This window comes from Dryobates pubescens, chromosome 7, assembly GCF_014839835.1.
Source record: "Dryobates pubescens isolate bDryPub1 chromosome 7, bDryPub1.pri, whole genome shotgun sequence".
Classification (NCBI taxonomy): domain Eukaryota; kingdom Metazoa; phylum Chordata; class Aves; order Piciformes; family Picidae; genus Dryobates; species Dryobates pubescens.
The window spans coordinates 30,015,520-30,028,911 of NC_071618.1; the positions used below are offsets into that span (position 1 = coordinate 30,015,520).

At 36.0% G+C, this 13,392-nt stretch overlaps 1 protein-coding gene across 1 annotated transcript in view; it reads left to right on the forward strand.

Annotated features, from left to right (window-relative positions):
* Window positions 1-13,392, forward strand: part of KLHL1 (kelch like family member 1) — a 210,684-nt gene that overhangs the window by 78,920 nt on the left and 118,372 nt on the right. The window contains exon 4 of the mRNA XM_054163103.1: window positions 5,050-5,246. Within this exon, the coding sequence (XP_054019078.1) occupies window positions 5,050-5,246 (197 nt within the window). The remainder of the gene's footprint in view (window positions 1-5,049; window positions 5,247-13,392) is intronic.

The window sequence follows — 13,392 nt, forward strand, 5'->3', positions numbered from 1 at the left end:
TCACTTCTGGATGTAGAAGATCCCCTGTGAAATTCTATTCTGGGAGCAGATACTTGTAATAAACTCCTTTTCAGGAGTCAATAAAGAGAGGGTTGCAATTATCTGCAGAAGCCTTGTTTACCAAGGTCACTGCAATTTAGGAAGCAGAAAGGTGGCAGTGATTTCATGATCTGAAAAAATATCATTTAGCTTACCTGTCCAGGAATGTTCTGCACTCAGAACTGGAGCAATTGCTGGAGCAATTGACAAGATTCATGTTTTCATACAGTGTCCCTCATTAAGGTCTTATTTATGCATCAGCAAAGCCTTAGTGCAACATAAAAGATTATTCCTGGATTGAATTGTCAACTACACTGTCCATGTGTACAATGCACAAAAATCTTCCAAAGTTCTTCATTGTAATTGTAGGTCTAGACTGCCATCCACCTTCATCTGTGGATGTCAGCCTGCTTTAATTCATATTCCTTCCTCGCTCAAAGTCTTTCTGATCCTAAAACCAACTGTGGGCTTTCACATAATTCAGGTCTTTGGGGAAGATCTTTATGGACATGTTTAACTTAACCAACTGCACAGATTGACTGCTTCCTTAATTTATGTATTTTTTTAAAATTTTATGAGCAATTCTTGCTCTGAATATCGTATGTCCAGCTGGAGCAGATGCTTTCCATTCCTGTCACTGAGACACTACCTGAGTCCTTACTCTGTTCTAGAGCTGTACAATAAAATGAACTGTTACTGTCCCTGCTTTTACACAGGATAGTCCATTAAGGGACAGGATTTGCAATTATGTATTTAGGAACCAGCTGTTTTCTCATTTTCTTTGGTGCAGTATATGAAAATTGCTTGAAAAAGATCTCTGAACTCTGAATTTTATATCCATAAATTTTGAGCATTCAGAATGATTAAGACTGTTATGGGAAAATAGCCAGGGACCAAATCTCCTTGTACTGTGGTGCAACCTGCTACAGCTGAGAAGTAGGAATAAATTCAGGCAGACTCAGGGAAGCAGTGAGTGTGGAGAACAATTAACTGCAAGGTGAATCTTCAAAGGATTTTAAATTCTCGCTCTCCAAAGAGAAAATAAGCCAAGCACTGAAAATTAACACAAAACATGCCTGAAAAGTGAGAGGGTTCCTTTGAATGGAGTGCCATCCCTTTGTGTTGTCATCTGGTATGTGCTGGTGCATGCCATGTGTTGCCTAAACAGCATCAGTGAAGTGAGCAGATGCTGTAGCATTGTCTGCCCCTTTAATGTGCTGCTTTCTGTAGTTCCTGCAGTGAAGAAACATGCTCATATCCACTCTGCAGAGCTCAGCTGCCTAGCTGTGTATCTACTGTTCCAAAAGAAAGCAAGAAAAATCAAGAAAATCACAATGGCAGTTTGTTAAAGAGAGGTCCTCACTTTTCACATGCTTCTCTGCAGGGAAAGACATTGGAAAATGTACCTTCATTCTGTTTCTATTCTGTGCTTATCACAGTGACTGTACTGAGATGCACCCACAGAACAGGATGCAGCTATAGTATTCATTCCTCTCAGCACTGCAATCCAGCCCAAAGCAGAGCAGATTTCAACAGGCTTTAAGGTGGACACATAAGCAAAAAACCCTCTTTCTTTTGGCAATAGATGCCTCCATCTCTGCTACTTTTTCCCTTTAAATGTGGATTTGAATTGCTCTGTGCTTCCATAGCACAAACTGCCAAATCATGGCCAGAGAATTTGAGAAGCTTATTCTGGCAGATGTGAGTGTTCCTGCCTCTGAGGTAGTCTTAGATGCTGAGCAGTAATTTATACTGCTTCTCCAAAACTGAAAGCTGAACTTTTTTGTCATCAAGACATTTGACATGTGTCTTTGTTGGTAACAGTATTGTCTAGGGAGCTGAAGAAAGAAAAAAGGTAAAGATAAGATTTAAAAAAAAAAAATCTCAAAATTGTCCTTAAACTTAGAAAAAGAATAAATATTCCAGGGAATTTTTATGTATTAGCTTTGTTTCATATTTGGTATTGAGGTAACAAAAATTATGTATTCATTGTAAGAATGCATCCTAAAGACAGGCATTTTAATTTCTGCATAAGCAATGTGCATTAAATTTGTCACAACTAGAAGTATAATTTTGAATAACAATTAGAATCCATTAAGGTTCTTTTGATTTTTTTTTTCTCCTCATATGTATTTTTCATCCTTATTAATATAATACAAAATGAGATTTTAAGCTTTGGTTAATTTGTTTTGCTCAGATTGAAGTACTTGGGCAAGCTTTTATTACAAAAAAATATGTGGGGGATGTGAATTGAAGAAGCAGTAATATTAATGCCTCCTTGAATATCCTATTAAACATTTTAAAATAGATGCTTGGGTGTTCTAATTACAGTATGAAACTGTCTGAAGGGTTGATATTATGGATACTGAGCCTCTTAACAGCCTTTATTTTTTTCATGCTCTGACCATGCTAAACACTTGATTTTACAGAGAAATTTGCATTAAAATGTCATAGTAGCCTTCTGAAAAAGTTGACCAAATTTACAAGTGTCATGCTGTTTATGAATGAAGATAAGTAAGACTGAAAAAGCTTTTAGATATATTAGATACTTATCATTGCAGCTAATGCTTTGTGAAAACATGATCCAGGAGAGTCCTGTCATAATTTGTACCATTTTTGGATGCAGAAGAGAAAGGAATAAAAGAAAAAAAGGCAGGAGTAGATATTACTGAAAGAAATAAGCACAGTAAAGTCCTCTCTAACTCAATCTGATTATAATTTTTTCATAGCCTAGATACACTAAAGTCATGATGCTGAATTTAGTTAAAAGGCAAGCTATAATACATTCATATCCCCACATAGCCCACATCAGAATGGTTTGGATTGGAAGGGATCTTAAAGATCGTTTAGTTCCAATCAAACCACAGGAACAGGTTGCTCAAAGCTCCATTCATTCTGGCAACAAACACATTCAGACTGGGGACATACACAACTTCTCTGGGCAATTCCATTGTCCCATCACCTTCAGTAAAGAATTTCTTCCTAATATCTAATCTTTCAGTTTGAAACCACTATCCCTCCTCCTATCACAGCACTCCCTGATGCAGAGTCCCTTCACATCTTTACTGTACTCTTGGAGTACTGGAAGGCCAATAGAAAGTTTCCCCAAAGTCTCTTCTTGAGGTTCACAAACCCAATTCTCTCAGCCTTTCTCCAGCCCCCTGATCATCTTTGCGTCTTTCTTCTGGACTTGCTCAAACAGGTTCATGTCCTGGAACTGAATGAAATACTCCAGGCATAGTCTCAACACAGCAAACTAGAGAGGCAGAGTCATCTCCCTCAACCATGCTTGTTTTGATGCAGCCCATGCTTTATGGGCTGTGGGTGCGCATTGCTGACTCACACTCAGTTTTTCATCCACCTCAAGTCCTTCTCTGCAAGGCCCTCATTCCCTAGCCTGTATCTGTGCCTGAGATATTTGTAACTTAGGTGCAGGACATTGCAGAGAATCCATTGGATGTTTACTCCCCAGTTTAATCTTGGTTGCATAAAAAAATGTATAATTTGTAAAATAGATAATATTTTAATTTTTCTTCTTTCTAGTACTTGGATGATCAATTTCAGCCTGAAAATAACTACATTTTGATAGCTTCCACACAACATAGTAGAAATATATTCTAGATAATGAATAGTGTGTTGAGACAGTTGTTACCTGCAAACATGCAACAAATGTCAGAGTGTCATTGATAAATAAATGAGTCCACCAAGAATCAGCTGCTATGCGTGCCTTCTGCACACATTGCGTAAATGCATGGTGGATAGAAGTGATGAGAAAAAGCCAGATAACAGAAATAGAAACTAATGTGACATTAATATAAGCATAAAGATAGTGAGAGGAAAAAGCACTGAAATTATGCTGTGTCTGATAATCTAACCTTTGATGCTCTCTAATCTTTGAACAACAACAAAAAAAGGATGTGTTATAACTAAATCAAATAACATCTAACTTCCCAGTTTCCATCTTACATTAAAACACTACATACCATGGAAGAAGGAAGAGAGGTCAGATCTTCAATGTCGTGGTGATAGCGTTTTGCATTTGGTATCACAATATAAGACAACTTTTCAGTGTCATTCTGTTGAATTTGAGGATTGTAGGACTCCTCAGTGCCTTGTGAATGGACTGTTAAGATTTGTAGATTTCTTTTTATGTGACAACAAATACAAATTTTTTCTAACTGTTGAATTGTATTACTTTGAACACAAAGATCAATATGCACTTAATCCTCTTACAATTAGAAATTCTTTTTCCAAGTACAGCAAAATAGAATTGTTAGCTTTTAAAAATTTATATATGTGCACATTTAACTTTATTTTTCTTCATGGTTTTCCAAGACACCCTTGTAATCTCTGAATTATATTTTCTTAAGTAATGAATGTAAAAGATGTATAAGAGATACTAATGTAAAAAAAAAAAAAAAAACAAAAACAAAAATAAGGACATTTACAGAGGATGTTTTGGGGACAGCATGAGAATGAGAATGACACTTCTTACAAAAATTAATTATTTTAAAAGTTCATCTTCTTCTCTTTTATTAAAAAGTATATCAGTCTGCAAGACAAAGGTAGCAACTTATGAAATTAGGTGAAATAGAAGAATTGGACTCGATGATCCTCGATGTCTCTTCTAACCTTAGTGATACTGTGATACTGTAACCATATGCTATGAGAGACCTGCCATAAGTTATTCAGATAAAATGAATTCTGAAGTCACATTATAAATAAGCAGAATGAAGTTTCATGATTTTAATCCCTAATTTGAAGATATTTTTATGGCTTTATTCTTACTATGTTAGACAGTTATTTCATTCTTTTCTGGGAGGTAAATGGCTGTGAGTTTTACTCTGTATCACTGGAGATAATGCAAGTTGTATTACCAATTTAAATGCATAACTAAATAAATAAATAAATGAAGCCTGGTTGCTATCCAGACATTTGCTCAAATTTTAGTCTTCTTGTAGAAACAATACCAATATTTCAAAGTCATGTGTTATCAATTGTTTTTTTAAGGCTGCCTGGAATTAAAAGAAGACACCATTGAAAATCTTCTAGCAGCTGCCTGCCTCCTTCAGCTCCCTCAAGTAGTGGAGGTTTGCTGCCATTTTCTAATGAAGCTTTTGCACCCCTCCAACTGTTTGGGAATTCGAGCATTTGCTGATGCACAAGGATGCACAGAGCTTATGAAGGTGGCTCACAACTACACTATGGTAAGGCAGTTTTAGAATATCTGAGATACCATCTTGAAAATCTTCTGTAAGCAAAAATGTCTTGGTAATTTTTGGATTGAAACTGTTCTGTATTTCTGGAACTTTATTTCGTAAGTAGTCCTTTTGAATTCATAGGGCTAGTGATTCCTCTCAACTTCAGTGAGGTTAAAAGATCTGGCCTGCTATGATGAATGCAGTGTCAACTGAGTGAGAACAGTATATGAGTTATTCAGACACATGTTCACGTACAGGTGACCATAATAAAAAGTCCTTAGAATATTTTTTAATTATTTATGTCTTTTTTAATTCCCCCTAGCTTTAGGGAAACTTTGTAATTGCCATTGTTCTGCATGGGAACAATATTAAGGTTGGGGTTTGAGTTTGGGTTTTTTTGGTACAAAATTAGCCCTCCTTTTATTCATCTGTGAAGTACATTAAGACATAAAGTCAAAGACATAAAGAACTTTATCTGACAATATGTTGTAATTTAAGCTTTTCTAGGAGTCTAAAAGCCCAAATGGAACAGATTTAGATTGCCTCCCCTCTCCCTTTTGTCCTGGTAGGGTAAAAGCAAATTAGGCAGGAGAAAAGAGAGGCAAAAATAACAAAAGAAATGGTCTGGAATCAGTTTGGAAGTGAAAGAGGTAAGTTTAACAAAATATATATAGCATTTGAGTAACAGGGAAAGTTGCAAATGCTTAAGGAAAGGGTAAATAGAAAAATACACAAAACTAGGCCCAGCTGGCATTGGATTCCCTTGATGTAAATGTAGATTCTCTTTGGACGCAGTTCTTAGAAGCATAGAGGCAGCATGGATGTTAGCCTTGCCACATGGTAACTGCAGGAAGAAGGGGCAGCAGAGAGATCTGTTGGGCAGTCAAGGTGCGGGAGAGAGAACCAAGAAAATGGCTCCCCTTAAATAGGCTTGCTGGACAGGAAGGGGGAGTGGAATAGACTTTGACCTGGAGACCCCGGGGGAAAAACAAATCTCTCTCTGCCCACCTGGGTTAGGTTTCTTTGTCCACCTGGGGGCTGGGTTCTTTTTCAGCCCCCCCCTTCAGGGATGGGTATAACCTGACACACAATATTTTAATTTATTACCTTTAAACCTGACAGAACAGGTACACTATTTTTATTGTAAATGAATCAGAATCAATGAATCAAAAATATGTTACTTATTCAGAAAAGGAATCATATTGGTAGCAATTTAAGTCTTTGTAGTTTGACAAAATTTAAACCATCTGGCTCATGAAATGAAACTTACACAAAGAGCAGATTACATGTAATTTCTGAGAAATAATGGTCCCTTTAGGTCTATACTGAAGTTAGAATTATAGACTCAACCAGGTTGGAAAAGACCTCAGAGATCACCAAGTCCAACCTATTACCTAATACCTAACACCTCGTGACAACTAAACTGTGGCTTCAAGTGCCATGTCCAATCCTTTTTTGAACACCTCCAGGGATGGTGACTCCACCACTTCCCTGGGCAGCACTTCCCACTGGCCAATTACTCTTTCTGTGAAGAACTTTCTCCTCACCTCAAGCCTAAACTTCCCCTGAATTTGTTGAAGTAATAGGGCAGATTTCCGTGAACCTGCTTTGCTTATCCAGCAGTTATGTCCTTATTTTATTTACTCTTTTCTGTAACTTGTACCATGTTGTAATTAACAGGTTTAACTGTGTTTTTCTTTTTGCTGCAGCTCATTATATACTTACAGAGCTAGCTCTGTGGCTGGTTTTACTTTTCTCTGTATTTAGACATCTAAAATGCAAGTTTCCAGTCTGAGCTAGTCAATTTTATCTTCATCTGTCAGTGGAGACAAATAAGCTGTCAGAGCAGAATTAATCTGATCAACCTTAGAATGAGATTACATTAGAATTGAACAGGTATGGGCTGGCAAAACCTAGCAACCTATCATTGTAATTTTTAGATTTATGTATCACTTTGGTATATTCATACATATTTATTTATTTGTTTTAATGAAAAGCAACATAGTGAATGGTGTAAAATAAAAGAAAACCCTAACTGAGGAAATAAACCTTGCTTTTAAAAAATTCTTGTGATTGCTTAAAGCAACATACTGACGTAATTTTGAGATTAATGAAATTAGCCCTCGCAGTACATTTGAGGATTTGTGACTGATACATACATGATGTACCACTAAGTTCACAATGATCTGTGCCCATTTCTAAGATACTAGGTATATTATATCATCTTTTACTGTTTTTAATGCCCAGGTCTAAAATCTGGATTATATGGGATGGGAAAATCACCAACAAACGCTGGTAGATCAAAAAAGCAATCAATTGTAATAAATAAGCAAGTTCTGATGTAGCTACAATTACATTTCCAAGCATGCATGAGTCACGCTCTCTTTGCCAGAAAGTCAATAGTTACATCTATTCAGCTATGCCCTTCCAATACTTTTTTTCTGTATTTGATTTAACTTCCAACCCATTGAAAACATAATCCTAAAAGTTAAAGTTTCATAGTACATGATATTTTCATAGGCTTCATGTTATTGCATTTAGGTGTGAGGAAGGTCACATCTATTTGATTTACTCTTTCATGTTACAGGGTGTGGAAGTAAAGTAGGGGAAGTTTGATATGAAGGAAGTTTGTGTCCAGAGGATTTGAGAGGAAGCCCTATTTAAAAAAAAAAAGGATGGTGAAATCTTTGTTTTTAAAAAAAAGTTTTCATGCTTTCAGGAGAGTATAAAGGCCTTTCAGAGCTGTGCAGGATGCTTTTTTAAGAGTTGCAAGGCAGGTATCTCAAATTCTGGACCTTTGAATCCTCTTACAAGGTATCATTGCAAAAGCTTGTTTGTTGTGAATAGGAAATATTAGTTCTTTACCTCTGGCATGTTTCTGGTTGTTTGCTCTTAAAAATGTAATGGTTATTTGAAAGCTATACAAAATAAAGAGCTTAAGAAGTCTGTGCTATGAAGGCAGAATAATTGATTATTGAATGCACATTTTGGAGTTTGGATATTTCTGCTTTCTAAAAAAAAAATTCTTTCATTAAACTATGAAGCAAAGCAGGTGAAATTATTTTTCTTATCTTATTATCTTAAATATTTACTTAAATTATTTATAATACAAATAGTGGAATAGTTAGTGAATGAACCTCTTTAACAAATGAAAAACACTTACTGGAAGAAAACTTGAAGGGGTGAAGCTTTGGCAGCATTTGGGAGAACTTTAAAGGATTTTGAAGAGTGAAATACTACTATGATTTCTTTCTACACTTCTTGAACTTCTTTCTGGATAGTTAGAGTTACAGTGACAGAGTATTATAGTAATATATCAGTTCATTGAATAGGGAATTATAGCTATCTGAATAGAGAGTTCCAAATTGCTAATTGTTATAACATTTTTTTAATAGAGTACAAATAACAGAGGTAAATGGACTAGAAACACCTCACAAAAGTAAATGGCATAAACTACACATCTTTCATCTTGGTCTTTGTATCTACAAAAATATCTACTCTCCATTAAGCACAAGAAATTTTATTTTTGACCCCATTCTATGTATTTTTAAAACAAAAAATAATAATTTTCATTCTACTAACCACCATGCTACAGTGAATTACAGTTAGGCCTGACCAGAAACAGTAGTGTTGTGCCATAAATATTTTGAGATTGGAAAAAAAACCAAAGCAATGAAACAATCATTCTGCACTACTTGTGGGAAACGGGAGTAAGACAAATATTTTTCAAATAATCTTGCAAAAATAGATATATAAACATGGAATATGCTATAGAATCTGTAATAATTTTGAGTTATGATGAATTTAAGTCTCATCTTCTGGGCCTCTCAGTTTAGGAAGGATGTTGACTTGCTGGAACTTGTGCAGAGAAGGGCAACAAAGTTGGTGAGGGGTTTGGAACACAAGCCCTATGAGGAGAGCCTGAGGGAGCTGAGGTTCCTTAGCCTGGAGAAGAGGAGGCTCAGGGGAGACCTTACTGCTCTCTACAACTATCTGAAAGGAGGTTGTAAACATGCAGGGGCTGGTCTCTTCTCCCAGGCAACCAGCACCAGAACAAGAGGACGCAGTCTCAAGCTGCACCAGGGGAGGTTTAGACTGGATGTTAGGAGGAAATTCTTCATAGAGAGAGTGATTGCCCATTGGAATGTGCTGCTCAGGGAGGTGGTGGAGTTGCCATCACTAGAAGTGTTTAGGAGACTTGATGGGGTGCTTGGTTGCATGGTTTTGTTGATTAGACAGTGTTGGATGATGGGTTGGACGCGATGATCTTGAAGGTCTCTTCCAACCTGTTCTATTCTATTCTGTTCTATTCAATTCTATTCTATTCTAAAATAATTTTAATATCTATAAAAAAATAAAACAAACTCAAACCCAAAGCCTAATGCCCACTAGCTTGTAACTGAAGTACTAATTTAAAGTGCTAGAACCTTAGGAAAGTAACAAATGTCTTACAGTTTTCTTTCACCAATTAGTTTTTATTAGAAAGTCATTCATAATTGTCTTCACAATAGCATTTTAATGGAAATCAATATAATTTCATGAAACTGATTTGCTTCAATGAATCTCCATAAATGTTTTAATCTTCATTTGTCAAACACAATTTCCCTACCTATTGTCATGCTTGATACTCTACAAGTTCTAAATTACATTGATTTCATTTTTTTTTAAAAGTGCATATGTGTGTGTGTGTATAAATACAGATCTAAAATCAAGTTTATGCTTTTCTGTAACATGCTATGAGGGCAAGACGTTTGAGTCTGGAAAACTTATTATATTGAAAAAGATGTATCTGCTAATGAGGAGAGCCCTGAATTTGAGAATCCTGTTGACTTCAGTACTTCAATATGTAGTTTCCAACACATTTTCTGTCACATTAAGTAAGTTCAGTTTCCTTCAACCATGAAATCTGTAGAAGCTGTGAATAGAATATTTTATTTGCATAGTTGACACAGGTATGTCCAGACTTAATTCAAACATGGCAAATCTTTTTTCAAAATGCAGTCATTGCTGAGCTTGGAGAGAGCTTCTAATCATTAACTGTTGTGATATATATCCCTTTCCATGAGAAGAGGTATTATATCCCTTGTATTTACTGAGATATTCAGTCTTGAGTGTCAAATGTCAAATTGTTCTATTGAAATACGTATTCTAAGTGAGGAAAAGAGAATGCGTGCATAGAGGGAGTGAGACAGTAAGGAAATTAAAGTAAGAAAACCAGTGAAGGACAACCAGAGAACATTAGAAAAATCTTCAGGAAATACACATGCCAAATAGCAAAGTTATGAGATTGGTGGAGCATGAGAGAAAGGTAGACTTCATAAAAACATACTGAGCAATGGAAGTTGGAGATTTCTGTGTTTACATTCCCTGTACTTTTTATAAATGTAAGTTTTCAAGTTTGATATCCATCTAAATGTTGAATAGCATCATTTTAAAGCATTTGAAGCACAAAATGTGTATATTATTTTATTTCCAAGGTATTAATTTGCTCTTCTGGTATTTGGTGATATATATTTTTTTGCTTTTTGATTTCAGGGCTTTTTTTAGGGGTTAGGTTTCAGTGAGTCTGCTAACTTAATTGGCAGCACAAATATCCATGTCTCTCTTGGTTTAAGATTTCTATACTTCTTAATTGCAATCTGTTTTTTTACTATCTTGTCATTTTCTGTAATTTTTCAATCTGCAAAGCCATATGTCTGTTAACTTTAAATTCCTAATTTGCCAGTTACATGATCATAGAGTGAAATGCATGTGTGATGTCTTTAAAAAGAAAAATAAAAGGACAGCAAAGTGCAAAAAATAGCAATAAGCTAAAGCAAATGCATTCTTCTAACAAGTTCTGGGATATTTTTATTCTTCTAGTTATCAGGGGTTTCATATGTAGGGAAGCTAACCTCTAAAGTCAGCAATTTATCAGCTTGTCAGACTTGTCAGAAGTCAGTCATAGTTCATGGTCTCATCTCTCTCTTTATAAACCAGCATATAGTCTAACTCAAAATTGTGATGGCAACCTCATTGGGATGCAGCTCCTTCCAGAATGTATGACTTTCTATAATGCACTTGGAACCATTATATGTTTATTGCTGTAAATTTTTAATAGACCTTGTTAGTATAATAAACTCTGTGTATCAATGTACCCTTAGCCCTTCTCATAACAACTACTTTTCTACATCAGTAAATATTGAGAGGTCTGCTGTGTTTTTCCTTAAAATTGTAATTGCAGCTTGATTTTAAAGAATGGGAAGTTTGTAAATATTGTATTTATACTTGGTAAGCTTTTGAATACAAATGTACCTTGCTTTCTCTCTCCCAGTAAAGAGCATGGTTCTGATTCTGTTATGACATGTAGGTAATGCTTAGATATTTAGAATGTAGCTTTCCAAATTATGATTCCAGTTTCTTCACCTCATTTGATTGATTGTTTCAAAGTAAAAATTGAAGTATCCCATAGGTAACAATTTAATCTGTCAGTGCTTTACCACTCAGGAAACTTCACTTAAAACACAGTGATCATTTTGTATCTGGAAACTGCAGTTCAGCTATTGTGATAGAGCTTATTCCACATTTTTATTTCACCGTATTCCAAGATGAATTGCTAAACATAAACTTGAAAAGTCTTAAATTGCTTTGATGCATTGAGTAGGAGGATGGTTATAAGTGAAATATCCATGACCAGAAGAACATATATGAATAAAATGTGTCTGGAACCCAGTCAAAATGTTAGCAATATAAAGGACGCAAAGGTACATTACAGTTCCAAGCCTGGGAGCTGTGGAATGTTTTCAAGGGCCTTTGAATGAAGTGATAGAAGGTGTTTAGTATCTTACAGATGCAGTTCTTTGCTTCACACTGCAAGGGTCATTAGTCCCATCACAGCAAAATGTTATTCAAACTTAATTATAAGCACGTCTTAGTGACATGTACTGTCTGTATATGGAGCCTTTAACTTACTGAGAATTCTGATTATACTGCAGATGGAGCAGCCATTTCATTTATGTGACGTGTGTACCTTATGCAAATTTTATAATGATCTTTTATGGTGCAGAGCTTCAGTGATCATGTTATTAGTCATGTTTATTACCCAAGTCACTGAATTTCATAGTTAAAATGTGGTTGCTTGGAGTGGGAAAATAAGTGACATATAAAACCTTTCCTATCTAGTTCCATTTACAATAGTTCATCTTGAAGCATATTGAAATTGTAGTAATACTCCATATTGAAATCAAGGAAAATATTACTGATAGATGGTGATGAAGTCATTAATGGATGCTGGTTGTATATTCAGGCATCAGTGGTTTGTTTCAGTCTAAATATGGCTTTAACTAAGGTGAGACAACAAGCGAGGCAATGTTAACATTTATTTAACATGTGCTGTTTAACATAATTTATATACAGAGTCACCACTTGGCTTTCTACTATATAAAATAGCTGACCAAATACTGTTCAATAGATATGGATCAGATAACAGCTTTGTCAGCTTCATAGCATACTTTGTTTCGATGGTGTTGACCTCCTTATCACCACATTGGTGACGAATAAACAGGCAATGAGTTTGGTGGGAGGCTGACAGGACAGATGGGGTGAAAAAGTTGTCATCTGCAAGAAAAAGTCCAGATGCTGGCCAGCAAATAAAGATGTTCTTCAGGCATCAATATTAAATCCAGTACCGTTTAACAACTATATTAATTATTTAACTCACAGGATAGAGGTCTCTCTCAGCAGACAAAAGTTTGCAGATGTCACCAAACTGGCAGCGGGAGATGATCAGTATGTTCAAGGATGAGGCACGAGGGCAGGGTGGAGGAATGGGCTGACAGGAACATCACAAAATCTGCAATCTGGGGACAAGCAACCCCATGCACCAGTACAGACTGGGGAGCAACTGTCTAGGAAGCAGTTCTGTACAAAAGGACCTGGGGGTCCTGAAGGACACCAAGTTGAATGTAACCCAGCAATGTACCCTGGCGGCAAGAAGGCCAACAACGCGGGATGTGTTAGTGAGAGCGATCAAGTTAAAGGCAGCAATCATTCCCTGTTTGACACCCATGAGACCACATACGAAGTGTTGTGTCTACTTCGGTGTCCTGCAGATTGAGTCCAGTGGAGGTTACTAAGTGGTTGGATTCTGGAGCACATGGCATATGAGGAGAGT